The 24,639-nt window shown below is 34.0% G+C and overlaps 1 protein-coding gene across 1 annotated transcript; it reads right to left on the bottom strand.

Moving 5' to 3' along the window:
- Window positions 1-1,614: 1,614 nt before the first annotated feature.
- LOC117106572 (arachidonate 5-lipoxygenase-like) lies at window positions 1,615-22,450 on the bottom strand. The gene is made up of 11 exons (XM_033247955.1): window positions 21,948-22,450; window positions 21,552-21,596; window positions 19,173-19,304; window positions 17,846-17,943; window positions 17,497-17,632; window positions 13,894-13,989; window positions 13,054-13,268; window positions 10,898-11,157; window positions 7,153-7,418; window positions 3,159-3,322; window positions 1,615-1,764 (listed from the first exon to the last, which is right to left on the bottom strand). Exons 1-11 carry the CDS (start codon window positions 22,080-22,082, stop codon window positions 1,650-1,652), a joined length of 1,662 nt encoding a protein of 553 aa, XP_033103846.1. The 5' UTR covers window positions 22,083-22,450; the 3' UTR covers window positions 1,615-1,649.
- Window positions 22,451-24,639: the final 2,189 nt, after the last annotated feature.

Here is a 24,639-nt window from a genome sequence, read left to right as displayed (position 1 = left end):
ATACAGTGCTCAAATACAAAGGAACCTGATGTTATAAATTGTATCAAACCTAGTTTAACATCATATTCCTTTATGTGGGAGCACTGTATTAATTTCTTTGATTTATACTATATGTGTTTTCCCAGTGCTAACCTGCAACTTTATTTGAATATTATTTGCTATTATTTACCAGCGGCTACAGGCCTCTGTGGTCTAAACGGTATACAACTATTAAGGATCTTTGATGAACTAGGCTTGATACTGTTCATAACAGCATGTTCCTTTATATCTGAGCACTGAATTCATGCATCGTTATTAAATATCTTTTATAAACTAGCATCGGTAAGTGCATTGCTGAAATATTGAAGTCTGTTATCTTATTTATTATACAGTAGGCATAGGCTTACACGAGCAAAAAAAGGAATTTATAGTGGAGTATTTATCGGTCAAATATTACTAAACTAATGTACGAACTGATTAACATGCATTGTAATATTACTAGCAATAATAATGTCTATATGTATAAGCCCTCTACACAACTGGGCGCTTTTACACATATTACCCCATTCATTGGAACATTAACATGGGGTAAATTTCATAGTCTGCTGCGTAGAATATTCAATTAAATTCAACTATTTCATCATTCAACGATAATCAAATAAAATTATTCAAAACATAATAAATTGTAAAACATCTCTTGAGCTTGATATGCAGTGCCTCTAAATAAAACCTATCAATAAGGTCAATTAAATTAATTGCCAATTGAACTATGCATGTACTTTATACTATTACAAAATATCATAAGATAAAACATCGCAATTTGCGCTAAAACTTCGTAGATAACTACTTATACTGCTAGGTGGAGACAATGTAGATGACGAGCCTTGCCATAAGGTTGCAAGCGATTTTCACAGCAAAAGTTTCGAACCCTGACCTTAAGGTTAAGAGTTCGAGCCACAACCACTGCACCACAAACAGCTTTCAGATTGTACAACACTGTAATAAGCAAATTATGTAGACAATTATTTTAGATAACAAAATATAAATTCATGCCACAACCTTTACTAAACCTAATTACAACTGTACTAAGTACAATTACAGTACACTACAATTAATAAGGTCAATTAAATTAATTGCCAATTGAACTATGCATGTACTTTATACTATTACAAAATATCATAAGATAAAACATCGCAATTTGCGCTAAAACTTCGTAGATAACTACTTATACTGCTAGGTGGAGACAATGTAGATGACGAGCCTTGCCCATAAGGTTGCAAGCGATTTGCACAGCAAAAGTTTCGAACCCTGACCTTAAGGTTAAGAGTTCGAGCCACAACCACTGCACCACAAACAGCTTTCAGATTGTACAACACTGTAATAAGCAAATTATGTAGACAATTATTTTAGATAAAAAAATATAAATTCATGCCACAACCTTTACTAAACCTAATTACAACTGTACTAAATACAATTACAGTACACTACAATTAATAACAAAACACTGCCCAGTTGTTTAATGATCAAACAACAATATGTGTTGTACTTTAACAAACTTTGAAACATCAAGCTGTTTTTATATTTTACAAAGAGTTGAATCTAACCCCCTAAACCCGCCATAACATAATTGTTTTCTACGTAACTCGCAGCATCCTTTCTTATAGGTAGAATTAAATGCTAATAGCATTTGGTACATGCTTCGGTTCCAAACACGTGTACACCGAGTCTCTATCATTGTTCCGCTGATCGATGGTTGATGCGACAACGACCAAGTCCTTTCTGAATCTAAAAAAATAAAATAAAATTACAGTAATATGATTCATGTGATTGATAAGATAAAAGATATTAATACAAAACGATAATGGGTCATAATATTATGAAGCAATTTTGTAATTATGATGTTATTGATTGTTGTCGCAGATGATGTTATTGATTGTATTGTTGCAGATGATGATAGAATGACTGTAATTATATTGCTACAAATGATGATGTTATCCAGATGGTAATATAACTATATATTGAATCAAAAAAAAAATTACATTACATTACATTGAGAATGATTTATGTGATTGAAAATATTAATTATAAAAACTAATAATGGATGATGACAATTTTGACGTAATTTTGCAGATGATGATGTTATTGATTTTATTGGTGCAAATGAAGACTGATTGTGTTGATGACGACGTTGTTAAGTAAAGTAACTCAGCCGTTGATTACGGTAAATAATGCAGCCTATTAGTGTGTTTAAGGATGTCGTTGTAACGTGCATATGGGCCACATGTTATATATTCATGCCTACTTCTGTGGCATACATGATGAACCAACTACTTTAAATATAATTATGCTCAGAAAATAATTTCGGATATAACCTGTATTTCACAGGTAAAGCAACTTAATAACCTTTAACCATTAACCAAAAATCTCCATTATCCTGGTTACACTCAGTTTTAACCGTATCCGACCAGTTTGCCGAAATACAGTTTGCCGAATACCAGACTGTCGAGTCCACTTTGTCGAAAGTCAGATTGCCAAATGCCAAATTGCTGACTAAAAAATTGTAAAACCCAGTTTTCCGAATCCCACTTCGCCGAACCCCAGTTTGGGGAGGAGTGGAATCGGCAATCTGGCATTTAGAAAACTGGATTTCCGCAATCTGGCTTATAAGATTCGTTTTAACTGATTTCACTCTGCTACAAAATAATAATAATTATAATCATGGCGTTTGACCTACTGCTGCTGAATTAAATAATCATATCAATATCTGAATTTGAACATACTATGGATTAGATTTATTCGGTGCGAACACTAATGATAGCTTACGAAATCTGAAGACTTATTTCCAGTGAGTGTTTTGAAGTAGTAATTGGGCAGTACAACGTGAGACAATCCCATATATCTACTACTCTTTTTCGAAGAGTGTACTGCGTTACTTAACGTCCATACCCGAAAAAAGGTACGCTTTATTTTGTGTTATACAGTACTTGCATTTAATTCAGCCCACCAGTTGAATTACAAGGAGAGCAGCGAATGCTATTGAACCGGCTACCACAGAATCTTCACGGTTCAGTACAAATCATACAGTGGCTACCACCAGTTTAGCCCACTGAGCTATGACGCTCTCACTACAATAACATACAACTTAAATGTGACAATAATATACATGACATAAAACTCACTGTTTAACAGCTTTTTCCCCCACTGGATCAAATTGGTAGTTGACCTCAAAATTCCCTAATTCATCTGTTGCTTGTGTACTCAACAGTTTCGTAATTTCCATTATGCTCAGTGTTTTCATCTTGTCTGGCAACGACTTTAGTACATCCTCCTCTGTTTTCGGTTCCTCAAATATAATGCAAAAATATCACCAGTTACTTTGGGAAGAACCCATCCGTAATTCTTTATCACATTCTGATTGCTTGCAGTGTGATCATGTATTTGTTAAGCTTGTCTTTTTCCAAACACACATACAGATCAATATAGGGTATACGTGTAACTATTTATACTAATTTAAGTATGAGGACAAATTGTTTGTTACTGTTTACCACCAAGGTGCCAGCACAAATCTGGAAAAATAAATATATTGTAGCACCATTCTTTTAGGCGTCTTACCATGAAGGTATTTTTTTGAGTTCCTATTTAATGTCAATTACCATATCGTAAAAATAAAGTATAGTAAAGCAATCGTTTTTAGGTATGTATAACTAGTGCAGCATTTTCCGAAGGGTGTCGGTTTTAACACGAATTTTTCAAAATATGTCAATCAAACTACAACTGACCAATCAAAGAGGGCCAAGAATACGCCCGTTTTCTACAAACACACGTTACACCGTCGCACAGTGGGCCAGAATCAATTCAAAGTGTGCCAAAAGTCGAAAATAGGTAATATGACAACTTCAACTTTTAAAGGTTGTTTGAGGTCGAGAACATCCTAAATTATATTAATCCACCAATAATTTCATATTTAGTGAATTTTCATAGTGTGATATAAACATGAAAAAGTTGTATTTTACTCGTAAAATGATAAAATTGACAGTTTTGAAAAACTCCCTATGACTTTACTTAGATGAAAGCAGTCAACTTGATACTTCTTGCAGTATTTACCCATTGTTAACAGTTAAATTAGACAGTAAAATAAAAAATGACATTATTGGTATATTTTTAGAATAAAGGACACTAAATATGAGCCAAAAACGCTTAAAAACATTTTTTTCATAAAACCAACTTAAAAGTTAGAATTGCCGGCGATTTTCGTCATGCTTTTGATACCAACATTTCTGGCAGAGCCTAAGCTTTACGTTAATGCCAAGTTTAGCTGCCAATATCTGCCACCCTGCATTTAGCAAGCGATTTAATATACCCCCCACCCTACAAAAGCGCCGTTTTTTAATTAAGGTATACGATAAAATCATTCCTGCAACCATTGGGTGCCAAATGTAAAAACAATTACACTCGATTTCCAGTGTCATATCTAGGAGTGAATTGGGGAGGGAGATCATTGGTGGATCTGGAGGGGTCAAGGTCCTGACCACTCCCCCTTGGACAAAAACATTAAATAAATAAATATTTAAAAAATAATTCTAGACTACTTTTCCAGGACCCGTAAGCTGATTATTGAATTTTGTGTTACAATTGGACAATTAAATGTCGGAAATGCTCAATCAAAATTTTGATGGGAGATGACCCCGTTTAAAAAAAAAAGAAAGAAAAGAAAAAAAAAAGAATGCGTAAGCAATTAATCATATTTATACCTCTAAACACACAATAGGCCTCTTTACTGTATTAAAAATCAGAGAATTTACCTGACCGTTTTCAATAGGTAAACCTTGATTTTGTTTTTATTAAAGGTCATTAAAAGATACTTCAGAAGTCTGAAAAGCTCACTTCCCGCAATCTAGGAATCTAAATTTTCCAGGGGCTAACATGATTCCGCGTTTCTCCCCCGGGTCCTCTTTAGGGTTCATCGATTCATTATGAAACGTCAAGAGAGGGAAACCAAAATTTCAGAAGTTGAGAAAACCCGTTTTCCGACATATAGGAATCAACATTTTCCCACCACCGTCCTATTTGGGGTTCATCGGTTCATGGAAGATAAAGTAGGCCTACGTATGCAACTACTCATTTTTTTATACACACATAAGCCTGTTTACTGTAATAAGAATGACAAAGTTGACATGACTGTTTTCAAGGGAGAGATTCTTGAACTTTAAAACACTTAAATGTCATTAAAATACACCTCAAAAGTCAAAAGTTTAGGAAACAACATTTTTCCGGGGAGGACCTCGACCCCCTTTCATTTTGAGGTCAATTATTCTAGGAATCTTTTTTTTCCCGACACTTTCTCTTTTGTTTTTATTTTTTTATTTATTTTTTTTTTAAACATTTTTACTCCATCCTAAATCTGAAGCCAAATTGCCTCTGGAGATGATAAGGGCATCCCAAGGTGAGTGATGGGATGGGGGTAAATGCCCGATGAAGTGGGACCGCTCATTTAATTTCTTTTTTTCATTTATTTATTTAGCATCTATTCAAATACAACAATTATTGCTCACGCAAATTATAGCGATATTAGGTAAATTCAGTCTGTTTGACTGTGATCTTTTGTGCTTATTTTCACTGGTGAGGGCTGACTAATAGGGTGGACGCGGACTAAGGGGGTACTGCAGGTGTCTTCTTAACACTCCACCTTCCACTCCTTTCTTTGAAGAAATGTATTTTAATAATGTCACATAAAGTGTAAAATGTTCTAATTTGAATTTGCTGGTCTTGAAACCAATAAAAAAACTTTAATGACGTTATACATATTTAAATATGCTTGCGTTGAAATCTACAGGTTAGAAAACCCCTTATATGTTCTAATAACCAAGGTAATATGAATCTGCCTAGGTATTACAATGAATATTTTACTTATCCAATCAAAAAACAATAATTTGATGACGTCATACATATTTAAAAATAGGGTAATTGAATTCAGCAGGTTTGAAAACCCCTTAAACAGTCTTACCATGAACATAATCAGTATTTTCTTATGAGTATTGACTTTTGGCACACTTTGAAACAATTCTGGCCCACTGTGCGTCGTTTTGTGAGACCTTAGCAACAATATCCAGGGGGTGGGGCTTAGCAGTAAGGTCAATTCACTCGTCATGGAAGTCACTTGTAAACATCGCTGATAAAAAGGCGTATGGTCATCTAGTCAAAATGCATAATAAATAATAAATTGACTTACACTAACCCCTAAAATGTAAATAAAAATATATATAGGGCCTATGACGAAAACATACAGTATCACATTAGTTTTTCGCCTAATTACTAGTTATACATTTACAATCTGGTTTTGGCTGTATTCTTCATCTTAACCTTTCTTTAGAACATAATCTTATAATTGGCATTTTGGGCTTCACACTGACTTATAAAAAGATACTGATGGGACTGTCGCACTTTGTAATAATCATCGCACTTTGTAATACCTGTCACACTTTGATATAACCTGTCGCACTTTGTAATAACTGTTGTCGCACTTCGTAATAATCAAGCTGTCGCACTTTGTAATAGCCGCCTGTCACACTTTGTTATACGCAAAGCTGTCGCACGTTGTAATAAAGTCTGTCGCACTTTGTAATAACTTGTTTCATTCAACTACGTTATAAATTTTAATAATATAAAATCATATTGTAGAATGTTTTATATTATGGATGACTAATACTACAAGCTCAAGGTCATATACAAATTGTATTAATCATTTGTATTATAATTTTCCAACTAGGTGACTTACTGCGTTACGTCGTACGTAATGCCAAATCAACAAATGTGAGATTTTCTTTTCTTATGCGCGTGCATGATACTACAAGGTCAAAGTCATAAACAAATTTTACTATTAATTAGAATCATAATTTTAAAACTCGGTGGCTTACTTAGTCCCAAATAAACGTATGTTGTGAGATATTTTTTATTGCGCTCGTGTATGGTACTACTACTACATATACAAGTTTTACAAATACTTTTTGAAAATTTTTAATTTTAAAATTCGGTGGCTTATTGCATTGTATTTAGTCCCAAATAAACGTATATTGTGAGATTTAGTCTTTATGTAAAAGGGCAACCACAGACTGGATATAAAATGCTAAAACTGTGAAAATAAGTTTAAGCCTGCTTGTATGGATTTTCAATTACCTTATTAGTAGGCGGTTTGCCGTTGATGGATGCCGGGTAATGTGGTGGGAAACCATAGTTGTCATACTGCCCGAAGTTTACTGTGGCGTGCAACACACTGCTGGTAAATATCGTAGATGCGACAGTTAGTATGATTTCTGCTGTAGTCTTGAAGGAACCTTTCCCTGGTACGCCCTTTATGCCGCACCCTCCTTCGTTAACTGGAAGCGACAGCGCATTATGCCACTCTTGTAATTCAAAATCTCCCGATATTTTAATTTCTGTATCTGAAAATTCATTTAAAAACACATTTATATATTTTGGTAATGTTATTATTTACCTGTGTTATTTAAGAAGAATCACACAAGTAATACCCTAGAAGCCAGACCAGGTTTTGTATGCACTTTGAGGTGCAGAGAATTTGACTTCAGAAATTGGTTCAGGGTGGTCCAAGAATCATTTTTGGCTTGGTAACATATTTTCAAAATGTGAAAATATAAATAATGCTATAAGTTCCTTGTATCTCCGCAACCAAAATTTCTGACCTTTAACATATTTTATATATGATAGCCATTGAGTCATTTTCATCTCCGCAACCACTGGTGGTAGAGAGTTACTTTTGGGGCTAAATTGTTCGGAACATGCTCTCTACCACCAATGGTTGCGGAGATAAAAATGACTCAATGGCTATCATATCTAAAATATGTTAAAGGTAAGAAATGGCATTTCCAGTCATTTTTTAGCAAACTCATTTATTAGACCAAATAGAATTATGAATGTTCCGAACAAATTGACACCAAAATTAACCCTCTACCACCAGTGGTTGCGGAGATATAAGGACAATATGGCTATGACCTTGAAGCATGTCAAAGGTTAGAAAAGGCATTTCCGATCATTTTTTAGCAAAATGTAAGAGCGAATAGAAATATGCATGTTCCGAACAATTTGGCACCAAATTCAAATCTCTACCACTTGTGGTTGTGGAGATACAAGGACATTATAGCTTTGACCTTTGACCCTAACCTTTTGACCTTTCGTCACATTTTGAAAATATGTTACCAAGCCAAAAATGATTCTTGGACCACCCTGAACCAATTATTTAAGTCAAATTCTCTGCACCTCAAAGTGCATACAAAACCTGGTCTGGCTCCTAGGGTATAAATTATTGTTATATATGTCTTAATAAAAACGTTACGCTTATATATTTTGAATGCTTTAGTTTAAAAGGCAGGACAGTTATCAAACCAATGATAATTAGAGAGTCTCGGACTATGGCAGAACACTAATTACGGTATGAATAAACTCATTATTAAGATTATTATAATGTACCTAAATGATTAGGAGACAAAATGTTAAGAGGCAAAATGTTAACAAATCTTCAAAATGGTTTTATTTTTAATGTATATAGCTTGCCAGTTACAAATTAAATGTTTACTTGTTTCCCAAGAAAGTCTTAATCCGTCTGATCCTCCCTAGCCAAGCAAAATGATTCTAATAGGCCCCTCCAAAAAGGATATTTAACATTTAACATAGGGCGCAAATTTAAGCGGGTTGTCACCCAAACGCTTTCCAATTGCATAATTAAACAGACTGACTGAACTAGAATTTAATCATTTGATTAAGCGTCTTAAATTTCAGATGTTTGATCTGGTTTTATTGTCTTTATCAAGCTCAAAAAATAACTCAGCTGAAACCCTGTGAATTCTATGCACAATCTCACAGAACTGTAAAATATTAGTTCTCTGTTTACGGAACGTTAGAGTTTGTAGATTCAAAAATATCTGTCTTATATGGAGATCCCGAACCGCCAGACAAAAACATCTTAGTAGCACGTTGCTGTACTTTCCCTCTCTCTTAAAAATTGGGTTATAAACAACATTGTAATATTCAAGGGTTAGTCTCACAATAGACTTGTGCAAATTCAATGCACCATTTTTCTTCATATATCTGAAAGACCGTTTAATCATTTCCAATTTCGTGTTTTAGCTTTCTTAATCAGAGACTAGAGACCAGAACCAAAAGTCCTTTACATTATTAACTGCCTGGAGTTCAGATTAAACATAAAGTACGAACATTTTTTGATATTTTTTCTACCAGAGTAAACAGTTTTACATTTATAATTAAATGTTAAATTTAATTTTCGAAACAACTCGCACAGGGCATTGATGTTATGAAATTTACCTTCAACTGAGTCTACAACTCTGAAAAGGTTTGTCAAAATCATCTGCAGCAGTTTTACATGAGAATGGGATACTATAAGGGAAACCATTAAAGAAAATAAATTAAAAAATCAGACTCAGGACAGAGTCCTGTGGGATACAAATTAGCACTGAAACTTCACTTGAAAGACATCCATTTATAGAAATACGCTGTGAACGATGAGTAAAATATTCCGCAAACCACATTAAACTGTTATCTTTGATACCATGATGAATAAAATGTGTAACCGCGGTAGTCTGCTATAGCACAATATAAAAAATGACAACAGCACTTTAAAGATTAACTTGTTTAAAATAATATATTTTCTAGCTTTCGCCTACACAATCTCCTGATGAAGTCCACCGTGATAAAGAAAGCTAGAGAATATATTTTATTAAAGTTAGTCTTAAAAGTGCTGTTGTAATTTCTTATCTTTGATACACAGAGTTTGCCAAGTTAGACGTTGGTGCAGAACTGAATTAAAAGAATTTATCAATGTATGTGGTCCACAACTCATGTACCTCAAGTAGTTAGGTTGCGCAAGAATAACTTTTCTTAAAATCATATTGCTCATTACACAATAATCCGTTTATCTCGAGATATTCCATAAGATAATTTCTAATGAACCGTTTTATGATCTTCCCAACAATCGATGTTAGCTAATCAGCCTATAATTTGATGAAGTATTCGTTTTGCCCTTCTTCAAAATTGGAACCACCCATGCTTCCCTAAAGAACATAGGTACACCACTCTTTAAAAAAGTTAGTTAAAATGAGTTTTAGGGAATAACATTTTTAAGTTCATACAACACTCTGGCATGTAACCCGTCAGGTTCAGCAGATTTAATTATGTATAAACTAGACAGAATCTTTAGCAAAGGAAGTATCATCCATGACACGCGTGTCAACAGATAAAGCTAAATTAGGATATCAGACAACATCTCCTTCCATAAAAGCACTACCCAGATAGTATAATTCTAAAGAAAGTAATTCTGCCTTTCCTTGATCATCAGACACTTCGTTTTCAGCAATTAGATTCCGAACCCCATGATTTCTTTAGTCTGAATCTTTACGTATTTTTACTGAAGCATTTTTTATTACAATGTATCTCATCTGCCAATTTATAAAAAACAATTATATAATTGTTCTAATTAAATTTGTGGTAAACTTTCTATCCTCTACAAATTGCTTTCATTTTACTTCAATATGTGGTCTCCGTTTCCTCTTACCCTTGGTATAAAGTTTCTAACCTTTATTCTTATAAATTGTTTAAGGCACGCATGTTCATTCATTGGGGATTATTACGACTACGTTTCCTTCTCATAGGAATATGGAGCTGTATAAGTTTCTCAAAGGCAATTCAAAAACTGACAGACTCAAATCCTGAAAGAGAACTAAGCTCCAAATTCCAATCAATATGTTCAAGTGATTGCACTAAGTATTTAAAAAATAAATTAATAAAAATGCTAAAAAATACACCCGTTATTCTGAAAAATAGTTGTAATTACAGCTATAAGTAAACCTTTTTTAATTAATATAAAACGATGGTTAACATTTATAATAAGTACCGTAGTGGCCGTTCACAACAGTCGTTACATAATCATAAATAGCGTCCCAAAGCAACAGCGCATCGTCCCTGAAGTAATACTGAGGTAGTACAGCCGGGTCAAGAACACCACGAGACTCAAGATCCTTCGGGAAGTTTCCGTCAGTGTCGAGTCGCCATGTTTTAAAGCGGCGTCTTAAAAGCTCAAACAAGCCAGGCCGACCAATGGTCATAGTCTTATCGACCCATCCTCCTTCAGAAATTAGAAGTTCCCATGCAAGTCTGAATATGCAAAATAAAATGAATAATACATAAGTTTCAACAAGAACAATAACAACAATAATAATAAAAAATTATAATAGAATATGTATTATATATATAATGGTTTGTTGAACTTTTATTTTATTGACGATACAAATAAAAATAAACTTATATTGCAATTTCCAATATAATTAAATTGAAGTATAACATATACAATTTATTTTATTAAGGGAGAACAAATTCAGCCTATCTAAAAATTTCACTATAGCGTTAAAAAGGAATAAAGGGACAACATCCAAAAAAAGGAAGCATCCAAAAAGGCAAGACAAGGACAACAATCAAGAAAAAATAAAATAAAAAAAAAAAACATCAAGCATAAAATAATTCATAGAATTAGAAACAAGATGATTACGTTTGAAACACAAAGGGGAAAATAAATGCACAAGAGGAGAAAAGAAGAAGCATCAAAACGATTTATAAAAAGAGAATTGAGAAATATATACAATTGCATTAAAAACATCACACAGATCAAAATTGTAATTAAACAGAATTCATTCATGATATATATTGATGATTGGAATGGAAATTTAATCCACCTGCGGCTTCCCATTTCGATGGAATATGGGAAAGGCAGATAAGAACCATCCGTAAAATTCTGAGAAGTTTGCTAAATGAGCAGCATATTAAAACAAGCATCAGATGAGCAGTTAAACTCATTGATGTGTGACGTAGAGTCAATTATAAATAGTAGACCTCGAAGTTCTGATGATCCAAATGACTTAGACTTGATTTGTTTGACCATGATAAGCATAATAATACCTTTATAGTGTGCAAGCCAAGCGCTGCCCAAATGATACAGTGTTTGGAGTTACTTAAAATTATCTGGAGCTTGGAATTGCGCTAATAACATTGTACTGCGATTCCGCCTTAAATCATCCACACAACTTATACATTCCAAACTCATACGCTTCACCACGTGATTATACAGTTGCACACTTATTACTTAATCATTGTTGGGTTTGTGATTTATAATATTTCAGAGTTATGATCTTTTAAATGATTGTGTTTAACTAATTTACGGTTGTTTTTCTTAAATATATGACTGTTACGCATAACAATAAGGCATAGTTGTATTTGAATTGTTGAACGTATTATTATTATTATCGTTGCCCTGTATAAGAGCAACTTGAAGTGAGCCTTCTATTTTGGTCGTAAGAAAATGAAGGAGAAAAATATGGTCGATTAGTTAGTCAGTAGAGCCGAAACCGTCCTTAGCTGATAGTTTAGTTGATTTTAGCTGTTTATAACGTTGTACTAATTTACGGAAGACAACAACATGAGAATTACCGTCTTAGCATTTGAGAGTGATGGTAAATAAGAACTTTTTTATCCGAGTAAAACGTAAACTTTCTTTGTATTGATAATCGTCCGTAACAGGGACAGTTAATAGTTCGATAGTAAGTTTACATAGTTAAACGTTAGTGGCAAGACTTTTTTTTTAGTTAAGAGTAGTTAATGCCAGGTAAAGCTGGTAAAAACAAATGAATTTGGTTATTAAAATTATTAATACCTTGTTGTTCGCTTTTTTATACATAGTCTAATTTATTTTGTTCGAAAACATCGTTTAACAATGTGTATTATAATAGGATAATTATTGGTAATTTATTAACGGCGAGGACAATACTGTCGTTCGAATGATGATGATGATGATGACAACGAACAATGCATTAATGATAATGACAACGTTGATGATGATAGAGATTACGAGGATCACAATGATGATGATGTGGAAGATGACGATGATACAAATATTGAATTTATTTAAAACAGGCGGCATCATTATCTTTAAAACATATTTTCTAATATAGTGCACATAATAATGTCATATTGTTAACTTTTTCTTTAAAGAACACCTACTTGTTAATTGCCATAAGATACAAAAAGTGTGGCGCTAGAAGACGAAATAGAGGGTGGGAAGGAGATAGGCAAGAATGCGTCGCTGCCGCTATACTTTCCACAAGCAAATGTGTCATTCCTAGATGTGCCACTGATTGGTGGTAGGACGCGTCTGCGTTGTTGAACCACATCTTTGCAAACATCCATGTGTACTCATCGTCTGTCGGAAGAAATACCTATTGGGAAACGAATGTAAAATAAGCCGCTAAAAAGACAACCGTTGTATTTTATTTATCAGTTAAGAGCAGTATGGGAGCGGCTGCCTAGCGGTCAAACTCGGATGTTAAATTCGAATCTATCTACTGTACTCTATGTTTTAGGTTTAATTTAACTTTTTATTTCTACAATTTATTATGTTTTTTAGTTAAGTTAAACGTTTTAGTGTAATTGTAACTTTTAAATCATGTTAGTTCGTTTAGATGTCAAGCGAATTGTCATTTTAAGTTAAAATCTCTATATAAATCCATATTATTATTATTATTATTATTATTATTATTACAGTTGCATACCGGGCTATTTATTGAGCAAGGGTTTTGAATTTCATTGTCATTCTTTTGTGTCACCAGGAAAGGCACTTAATCTACCTTTGCATAGGTCTACCAGGAATATAAGGTATTCATATGTTCATATGTTGAATATTAAAATTTACTCCTATAGGAATAACCCACATATTCAATTATTGTAAACACACGCTGGTCATACAACACAATTTTGAAGACAATATTCTCTTTGCCTCTATATATTCGCAGTCTAGTTTTAATATTTTCTTTATAATTCTACAATTTCAACCCTTTATATTACCGGATTGTCTTCGGCTTTGTCTTGGAATAGTTGGATCGCAACAGGCCTCAACGTCGACTCTTTGTCAACAAAAAACAGGGCTATGGGGCTGCAAATCTATGAAAAGAATAAACGAAGGTAAATATGTTATATCTTCAAAGAAAATGTTCTTTAAAATGTGTGGAAAAAAAATCTCTTGCGGAATTCGAACATGCGACTTCTCGCTGAAAAGGCGAGCGTCTTACCTCTACATTACGAAGAACTATCAGTATTGTCACAGATTATGTCATTTTAGATTTACCTAACACAAGTGATAGGCGTAAGTAGCGGTGGTGGAGTTTCCCCTTCATACGGCTGGGGACGGCAAGGACCTCGGTGGGGCCCAGGGGCAACCCAGATGTGTATAAGAGACAGTATATATATAAACAATTAGGTAAATTGTAGAAACAGCGAGGTTGCAGGTTCGAATCTCGTCTGAAATTAGATATAAGAATTTGACAAGCAACAGATAAAATTATATTATATTCATAATATCTAGTAGTCAACATTAATTTGTCTTGGAATTCTTGGAATATTATACTGAAATAACTGCAATGATGGGAAATGACTGTGATGATGGGAGGAGAGGAAGTGGAATTTTGCTTCTTGCGTCCGAGAATTTTAGTTCTAAGAGACTTTCTATTGCTAACTATGCTAATTTAGACACTTTTGTGAAAATCCGAACCTCACGACGGAAGAAACTGATCGTTGGCATAATATACCATGCGTCTGATAAAGACACACGTTACACTGAACTTATAAGCTCAGCACTCCCAACAAATTTCCACGCAGCAACCAGATGCTGATTTTTTGAGCAGGGGTCGTGAAATATAGGGGCAGCATATCTTGTGGGGGCTCTAGACATTTGGGGCAGTATAGGTTGTAAGGGCGATAGACGTTCTTTAAAAAAACATGTTCTCATACAATTAAATGAAATTTTAATATCATTAATATTTAACAGACAGCTCCAAGTAGGAACTGGCCAGGAAGCGTGACGGTGAATTGACATTAATATATGAGTTTATTTTTGGCAGAATGATGAGGTAATGTTAGCCTGGCTGCATCTAGATACCCTATCAAATTTCTCCAATGTATGTGGCTAACAGGCTTCAGATTTAATTTTCTGGCCAAAAAATAATTTTAATTAAATTTTTTAATTGTCAAGTATGTATAGACGCGAGTGATCAAATTAATACAGTATTTAATAAATAATCATAATAATTATTTAACAAATTATTTATTTTATTTAAGCCTAGGCTAATAATTAACACTGATTTGAATAATTATGTATTAATTGTTAAAATCAATAAAATCAATAATTTTTGTATAACCTCTATTTAACTTGAGTGTTTGCTTCGTTTATATGATTGTATTTATTTATTCAATTAACACTATAATTAAATGATAACAAATTGAGATAAATGACTTTATTATTACCCACACACTATACGTTACTTTAAAAAAAAAATGATAAAAACAATTTCATCGGACTCAGAAGCACTAAAAAATTCCAGTGACCGTGGAATCAAGCACAGCAGTCAGATTGATAAGTGGGTCATATAAGGCTTAAGCGTCCATCAATCAAGCAAGTATCATATTAAAACTGCAAATTCTGATGTAATTATAACAATTTACAAAATATTCTCCGTTAGGTACAATCAATCGTTTTCTTTATAATATGAAATGTGTTGAATACAAATAGACAAATAAACCAAGAAAACTCTCATGCAATCAAAATCGGATTTCAGAAATTTTATTTTCATCAAATCAATTATAACTTCACATACTGTAGTCTGTTATCTATGTGCAAGAATATGTATATGTAGACAGCAGTTATACTGTATCAGGGACGTAGCCAGGATTTTGAAAGGTGGGGAGCCGTTGCGAGGTAAGTAGCGGTGGTGGAGTTTCCCCTTCATACGGCTGGGGACGGCAAGGACCTCGGTGGGGCCCAGGGGCAACCCTCCCCCCCGGGAGGTAGCGCACTCTGAACGTTAAGGACGGTTCTGAGAGGATAAAGTGAACATTGCAATAGACGCAACATAAATAATCTTAGTAAACCTAACAATAATTATAATAATAACTCAATAGTGACGGATCCAGGAATCCTAAAGAGAGGTGACACAGAGAGAGAGGGACTTTCACAGACTGAGGATCCACCCACCTCAGCCCCACTATGGTTGGGGCTGAGGCATGAACATTTATGATTAGGGCACCCCTAGATGGCCGGAAATTACACTCTCAGACATAAATTTGGATATAATTTTCTTTTTCATTTTCTATTAAAACAATTTAGATGGGGGTGGGGGACTTGAATCCACCACTGCTCAAAACAGTCTTTATCGAAAATAGTCATAACCACGAAAATTAGCCATAAAAAAAAAAAACCAGATCACATCCTGAACACAAATGTGTGTATTCATTCAAATAAACGTTCCTATGCTCTGGGGTGGAGCAAGTCTTCCCGGTAAGGACTATAAACCGTAGGCCCAGTGTACACAATTAGCTTAGTGTGTACTTGAAGAACCCAGTACATCTTTAGAGACGAGTAGGGGGTACCCCGGTGTACAGGTACACCTTACAGCCCCTGCCCTTATCCTGTACGAAAGCACACCGACAGGTAGTTTGTACTAGAATGGAAGAAGCATAAGGAGGCCAATACATCAGTTGGATCGTGAAACGAAGCAGCTAACCATTCACAGGCTGACGCAGGCTTGGAAATATCGCATTTTAATTGAACAAATATTAAACAGTACAGTATTTTGTATTTTCAGACTGACAGTAAATGTAAATAAAACTCCAGAATTCACTATCAATCACTTGTTTTATTCTTGCATTGATTAAATACAAGTGAATACAAAGAGATTCCCATGGCCGTAAAAGTGAATGGAACGTCATGTGTCCTTTCTTTCTACACAAAATGAGGCTGACACTCGCTAATTACTGCGGGTGATACTGTACTTGTCAAAAAATTTTGGCACGTACGCTCTGCAAAAAAAACCTCTTCGTACCATCCACCCCAAGGGGGCAATGATCACTGCCCAATGCGACCGTCATTGTCACAAGCATTGTCCCCACTGTAAGAAATTCTTGGGGAACGAGAACACTACTCCCAAAGTACAGCCATCACCACAAAAACCAAATGGGCTCAAACGCGTAAAACGTGCCCCGACTCGGTACAAAGACCTGCTAAGTGTTTTACCATATGTACATCTTCCTCCCAATCGTTAAATTTTCGTTAGTCTTTTCTATCTAAAAAAGAGGAGATGTAATATATGTATAGCGGCCTCTGTTGGACATAGTTGAACATGCTGATTACCTAGGACAAGCTATAATTCAGGAGGTTTTTTATGCATTACCTTTGCAGATTCAGGAAGGTGAAATAAATGGGCCCGGTGACGGAAGCTTACAGATGGTGGGTCCGATCATGGTTGGAGACGAGGTACAACATTTTTAACATATAATGTTTATAATAATGTTTATTTTAATGAAATGTAAGGGGGTGGGGTGAATACTTGAATCGGACTTTGATCACACCCGCTATGCGACTATTGACGTTAAAATATGATACAAAAATATTACTACCTCTTTATCTTGGTATGTGCACCCAACATCTTTTGTCACCTCAAGGTCTACAATGAACAACCTTTTCATTTTAATAGCCTCCTTTATCGTCATTTCCTCGAGTAAAGGTTGGAGCATTTCATCGGTTACATCAAATCTATAACCAATAAAATTCATAGTATAAAAAATTCGCCTCTATAGAAACGCCACTGTTGTTGATTTTGAGATGTTCATCAAGCATAAATGATCATAAGACCATGAGCCAATTTGGATATTTTCTAGATTAACCACATATTGAATGTCTAGGTATCCTCAATAGGTATTATTATAAGGTTTATTTAAATACCATAAAAAAATCAATATTGCATACTTTTCTGGAATTTTTGTGCACAGTTGTATTATTCCCGGATTACATCCCGTCAGTCGCTGCTTCCCGAATTCAACGTCTGATTTCCAGTGGTGCATTCCCTATAATAAAAACACATTATATAAAGAGATATTAGGCATAATAGACTATAACACTGTGAAGAGTTTAGGATTATTTCTTAGTTGGTTCTGAAAATTTGTATATTTATTTTACCTTATACTAACATCTTTAACATTAACTCTATCCACATTACTGCCCCACCTCCCACTCCCATGGCAAAAGGGCATCACTGACATTTTTGGCGAAATTGAGTTATATAGCCTAGTGGGGTCAGTACATCATGTAACACATGTTGACACAAAAAAATGTAAAAAAGTGTCCCCCGGGCTAAATAGGGGCATGGCAAAAGGGCATAACTACACAATTTTCAGTAAATTCCCAAGGCAAAAAGGGCATAACTACAAAGGTAGGTTGTGATACGCTGAAGCGTGAAGTTCTTTCAACAGCCAACTAATCAGAAGAGAGCTTTCTCCCTGGTTACAATGAAGGTTGCATGTTAAGTTTTATTTTTTTAATTTTTCTTACTGTTTGTGTACTCACAGTTTGTAAATAGAAATTGGTTAAATAGTATGATTCTTGACAGTAGCATATGTCTAGTTAACGTTCATGATAAGTCTAGTTAATTTATGCTTTATATAATCTTGCCTTACTTTGAATGGCATACAGTTTAATACTATGGAAATAAATGTATGGGAAAATAGTAACTGTTTAATAAAAATAATTAACCATGGCAGAATAACAATTCACATTTTAACTAGAAATAACTTACAACAACTTACTTTTCCATCTAAATCTAAATATATAATACATTTTCTAAATATTTTATTAGAATACAAAAAAAAAATAATATTTGTAATCATTTTATTACTACTTGCATTTGGATCATAGAGAAGAATAGCTAATAAAAATGATAATAATAGGCCTAATTTATATTGTAATTACATGACTTAAAATATATATTTATTATTTTACTTTGTAAATAAAATTAAAAACCAATTTATATAAAATAATTGTAATGCTTGTTTAACGCACACATAGAAACAGTCTTGTGCGGGGCCCAGACCCATGGGTCTATAATTCTCCACGAGAGCATCATGCATATTTTAAAATTTACATTATGTCGTATACAACAGTGTTGCCTGACGTCATATTTGGATTCTCATTAATTAAGGAAAATAGCCCGTTTGCCAGCCAGACCAATTCCGTAATTATGCATGATACAATAATGATATTTTAACTGCAGTTTAAATATGCTCATAAACATACTCACTGTAGGTTCGGGAAATGCTTTCCTCCTCCTGTACAATTTCCCAAGATCATCGACACTCTTAAAGGGTGATGTTGTAAATTCAATAATTTTCAAGCTAATCAAGTCTTGTACTTGTGTATAGAAAATCTTCCACTAAATTATTAATAACAAAAAATAGCCATATTTAAAGAAAATCCCATGAGATTCAAGTAATAGCCGTAAAAATAATAACTATAATGATGAAAAACAAGAACACTGAGTAGAGGGCATATCTCCGCCCACCGCAAAACCCTTTCTATAAAATAAATCTCCCAAAATATGTTCCTAATTTACTTCAACCACCACCACTACCACTCTACGTCACTTCGCTCCACTCCTCTTCAAAAGTTCACATTAACTCGCCAAATTCTCTTTCTATAAAATAATTCCTCACAATGTTCCTACTTTCCAACCACAAACCATAATCAAAATATTACACTAACACTAAAGTTCTATTTAGATGACTTCATTAGTTTTGAGATATCAGATCTGCGACGTTTTGGTTTAAATGGTCCTATATCGACACCAAAAAAGTATAATGACTTCATTTGTGACCTAAGACTACAAAAAGGCTGTAAATTAGCATCACCAGGTTTCGACAAAAAGGGCCAAATAAACATTTTAACATGTAATTTAAGCAAAATGTGATTAAGTCATAAAATAAAGTATTACCTTTAATCGTACTATTTTTTAAGTTTGGGTTAAAATTTAGTAATTTTATGAAGGCCACGAGAAACGTATATAAATTCACCAACTTACGAAAAGCCATACTTCGATTCCAAACAACTTATTACCCTACACAAAATTCAGGCCCCCAACCAGATAAATGAAAACTATCGGATAATAATACGTTTATGAGTACTCGTATGATATGTATGCGATTTCAGAATAAACAAACAGTATAGTTATAAAATAGTATAATAATCACAGAGCCAGGTTAGACCTACTGAGAACATTTCGGTTCTTTGCAATGAAGTCTATCTAAAACGTATTTATGAAGTTATTCAAAATCGTGTAAAAAAATATTTGAACAAACTTTAAAGTAGGTTCCGAACGTTTTATAGTGCATCGTACTGTGGTGCAAAGCTTACGTAAAGGTATACCTAAATGAAGGAAATAGCTTTGAATAAATTCAAAGAATACTAAACTGTTTCATGACCTGTTCGAGATTTGGAAAACATGGAGGATAAAACCATGGTACGGACTATATTTAGTACTAAATGAAGTAATTCAAAAGATACGAAGCGGTTTATGTCTTGTTTTGAAAAAAATAAATGATCTTGCAGATAGGCAACTCATGATGTATGTCAAAAGACAGGTTCTTGATTGCCTAACCCCTGCAACTTTCTCCCGTCCGGAAAATTGGCCATTCCAATTCCTCTACTCTTCCCAGTTGGGAACATCAGACCTGATACCGTCGATTCTGGCGGCACCACTAGGTATACAGTAATATTATTGAGAATATTGTTGCTTTCATTTTAGGTGGGAGAAAGCCGTTTATCTAAAAAAAACATTAAATTTAACATTTTGTATAGTTTAGCATAATTTTCCATCAGCTTTTGGCTTAATTTGAATTGGATTACTGGTCACAAAGAAAGGTATAGATCTACTGTAGCATTCAATTAATTATTGCGGATGCATAAATAACGCTAAATGTTTTGATGTTAAAGAAGATAGAGAGTAGTTAATGTGATCTACCAGTATTTTAATAACGGAACCGGTAGTTCAAATGGAGGAATTACTGTCTTGCTTAAACAGCTTGTTTACCACCTCCTCATGCTACAATGTAGCTTGCAACAATAGAAATTCTGATCATTTTACTTGTAAATACTTGCATAATTTTGAAAATGTTGTATTTTGAAAATGTTTATATATTTATAAAAAAAAAATCCAGACCCTCTCCCCATAACCCCAACCAAATCGGCCCAACCGTTTGCCACTATAATTTTTTTTGAAAATGTTAAGAGAAAAACATAAAAATAACCTATTATTGACGTTTGACCCCAAATCTTTAAACACCATAAAGAATCTGTCATATGACAATGCATATTACAAAGGACAAAACTGTGTTATGTTATACCAATGAACCCTATCTGACCTGACGCTGTGAACACCCTATGTTCTACTGACCAAGTTTTATTAAAATCGGCTCAACCTTTTGCTACTATTTGCATTTTGAAATGTTGCAAGAAAAAGAAGAATCAGAAGAACGCTAAGAAAACCGAACCCAAAAAATAAATGGCAGTCTGCAAACTCCTTTCTCCAAAACTGACTAAATTTTAAAAATAACATTTCTTTGCATTGGTCAATTATATTATAAAATATAACTTAATAATGTATAAATGAGAACGTGGAACATACCTTGTATGTATTAGAAAAACTTTCACCTTCTGGCATTTTTTTGACCTGAAAGTTAAACATCAACCAGGAAACAAATTTAGATTTGATGTATTTGCTTTCCTCGTAACAACAATGACAATATTTGATAGAATGATTATTTATTTTGATATCCAATACATTCATACAATATATGTACAAGATTATGTGAATAAACCGTTAAGTTGATATTTTAATGTGAACTAATTTCCAATGGGTCCATAACTATTTAAAATTATATTTGATCCACAATTATTAAAGCCAATGACAGACATAATATGTATGACAGATATGATATATATATAATATATATATATATATATATATATATACGTATATATATATATAATCTACCATATTTCAATTATTTACAAATCTGACCTCGCATGGCAGCCCTTCCTGGTCCCCAGCAGGAGCAAACGCATACTCCTTTTTCTTTTGCCTGAGTTCCATCTTCCGCTGTTCAGGAAATTTGTCGAATTGTGGCAGCACACAATCATATTCCTGAAATTTCATTAATCCTCTTGCCGTCACCCAACGATTTATTGGAAATATGAACTTCTTGTGATTTTTATTGTTGTGCACCTCTATCCATTCGATATACCACGCATCTTTTCCGCTGCTGAGCCACAATTCCGTGACGTCTCCGAAATTGGCCAGATCGCTAATTGGAAATGTGTCAGTGCTTCTGCATTTGAAGACGTCAAGCCAATTGCTGTGAAGTATGATAATGCGTGATAGTGCGGCGTTATTATTTACGAGAACAACGCCTATATTCACACCGATCCATATTCCATTCTGGACACCAGTTTTGACGACGATGGTGTAGTCCTTTTTTTTTGGATGAGGAAATGCCAACCTGAAAGTCGAAACAATTTTATTGAAAGGAATATACATCACAAATTAATGCCTACATTGAGATTCGAGTACAGGTCTAATCCAACTAATTTGTGATACAGATCAGCATTTGGATTTCGTCGTGAGCAGTCGTGTCACAGTGGAGTTCGAAATTCACTACCGGAGATAATCAACTCTACGCCTGACCTGGCATAGGGGTACAGAGCTTGCATTTCAGCTCGTTTATATAAAGTTATATCAACATTCTGCAACGAAGACTTTTGGTGCATGATCTTTTTTACTTATGTTTCTGGTTTAACTGTTATAGGTGCATTCAGGTATTTTACTTGATTTTATATGTTTTTTTAACAAAGCGGGGCCCGAAGTATTGTTACTGCTGGTGGCTAAATCATTTTACCAAGAACAGATCGAAAACGCCATTGGGTCTTCTGATATTTATTTGTAATTTTTAACTGATCTTGCTTAACTTGATTTTACTTGTTTTTTTTACAACGAAGCTGGGCCCGAAGTATTGTCACTGCTGGTGTCTAAATTATTTTACCAGGAACAGATTGACAACGCCATTGGGTCTCCTGATATTTATTTGTAACTGATCTTGCTTTACTAAGTTAATACGATAACATCAAACAGATCTGTCAGATCAGATTTTACGCTTTGACCAGGTGCATTGCCCTGCTTTTGATTGTTGCTCCCTGCTGCATTCACTGATGCCATGGAATCCAAAACACCTACCGACAACGTCACACAAATTTTATTTTTGTTTATCTTATTTATTTGTATGTTTATTACAACAAACATAAGATGTAGCCCGTGTAAAAGACTGGCGATACGTTTATCAGGAGATATTGAGCTAAACCCAGGCCCGACGCACATCAGAGTTAATCAAACCGTAACATCTGAGACACGCCAGGATTAAATAATGGTTATTTCCCAAAATGTCAGCAGTCTAAAAAATAAACTTCACTTCTTCAACTCAACAATTGCTCACTATTTGATAACTAACACATATAACATTTTTTGCTTTTGTGAGACCTGGCTCAACTGTCATGTGTTAGACTTTGGGGTAACACATAGGCCTAATGGATTTGCACTTTACCACAGGGGTAGGGATGACGGACGAAGAGGCAGTGGTGTTATGATGGTATTTAATTCCGATTTTAATTCTCATCGTCTCTATCAATATCAAAAGCGAAACATCGAATGTCTACTTGTAAAGAATTTCACTGTTCCTTAGAATCGTTCCAAGAACTGTCATCAATGCTTGTATCAACTCATCTAGATTACCCAGATTGTGACTTTATTTTGATGGATGATTTTAACTTGTCTGGCATAACCTGGTCCAAAAATGAACCACCAACTACTAGGAACGCAATCGAACATTATTTCATTAATTGTGTTGTTAACCAATTTCATCTCAATGAATATAATCTTGTTAATATATATAGATATAATATTTTCGACCTTTTTTTTATGCAGTTATGATATTACAGATTCTTTGTCGTCGGGTGATGACATCTTTGATTCCGATCATAACGCTATGTGCTTTAGTTTTAAATTACATTATACACCTGCCTTTAGATCCACTTCGAAAAGGACTATTATAAGAAAATGGACGTAGATTGATTACTAAATTGAATGAGGTTAACTGGTAAGATTTTAATGCTTGTAATAATACAGATATTGATGAGGCAGTACAATATTCTAATGATATTGTATTAGAAAAAGTAAATAAATCTATTCCTGTTATCAATCCAAGGCGTAAGTTCCCACCTTGGTTTGAGAAGGACCTCCGTACACTGTTAAGCGAACGTAAATATTTTGAATTTGTAAAGAAACTTGGCAATGATATGTCTTTAAATCCCAAAAGATTTTGGGGCTGGATTAAAAAAGCTTCTATGATGAACAATAATGACACGAAAGTTAGTTTACCTGTAGACAAGGCCAACCTTTTTATAAATAATTATTTCAGTTCTCTTTTTGATAACGAACAAGTTCACACATATCCCGATTTTCCTACTCTATTAAAAATTTAGCATACTTAAATATAGACATTAAAGAAATTGAAATTTTATTACGCTGATACTAAGAAATCATCAGGCGTAAATGAAATTAGCAATAGTGTCCTTAAAGCTGCCTTCTTACCCCTTTCCAAACCACTCCATAAAATTTCACTTTTGCCAACTATATCAAAAATATTTGAATGTAAAACTCCATT

Source organism: Anneissia japonica, unplaced genomic scaffold (genome assembly GCF_011630105.1).
Source record: "Anneissia japonica isolate Jap-2015-1 unplaced genomic scaffold, ASM1163010v1 scaffold11144_len554210_cov170, whole genome shotgun sequence".
Classification (NCBI taxonomy): Eukaryota; Metazoa; Echinodermata; class Crinoidea; order Comatulida; family Comatulidae; genus Anneissia; species Anneissia japonica.
The sequence above is the reverse complement of the archived record's forward strand: the minus strand, read 5'-3'. Positions and strand labels throughout refer to the sequence as shown.

What these genes read in the sequence shown, in the direction of transcription:
- LOC117106572 (XM_033247955.1), bottom strand. Translation starts at nt 22,082, where the DNA reads ATGAAATTTCAGGAATATGATTGTGTGCTGCCACAATTCGACAAATTT. An exon ending in AAGCATTTCCCGAACCTACA is followed by an intron (nt 17,944 to 19,172) that starts GTGAGTATGTTT and finishes TTTTTATTATAG; the next exon opens with GGAATGCACCACTGGAAATC. An exon ending in TGCACAAAAATTCCAGAAAA is followed by an intron (nt 17,633 to 17,845) that starts GTATGCAATATT and finishes TATTGGTTATAG; the next exon opens with ATTTGATGTAACCGATGAAA.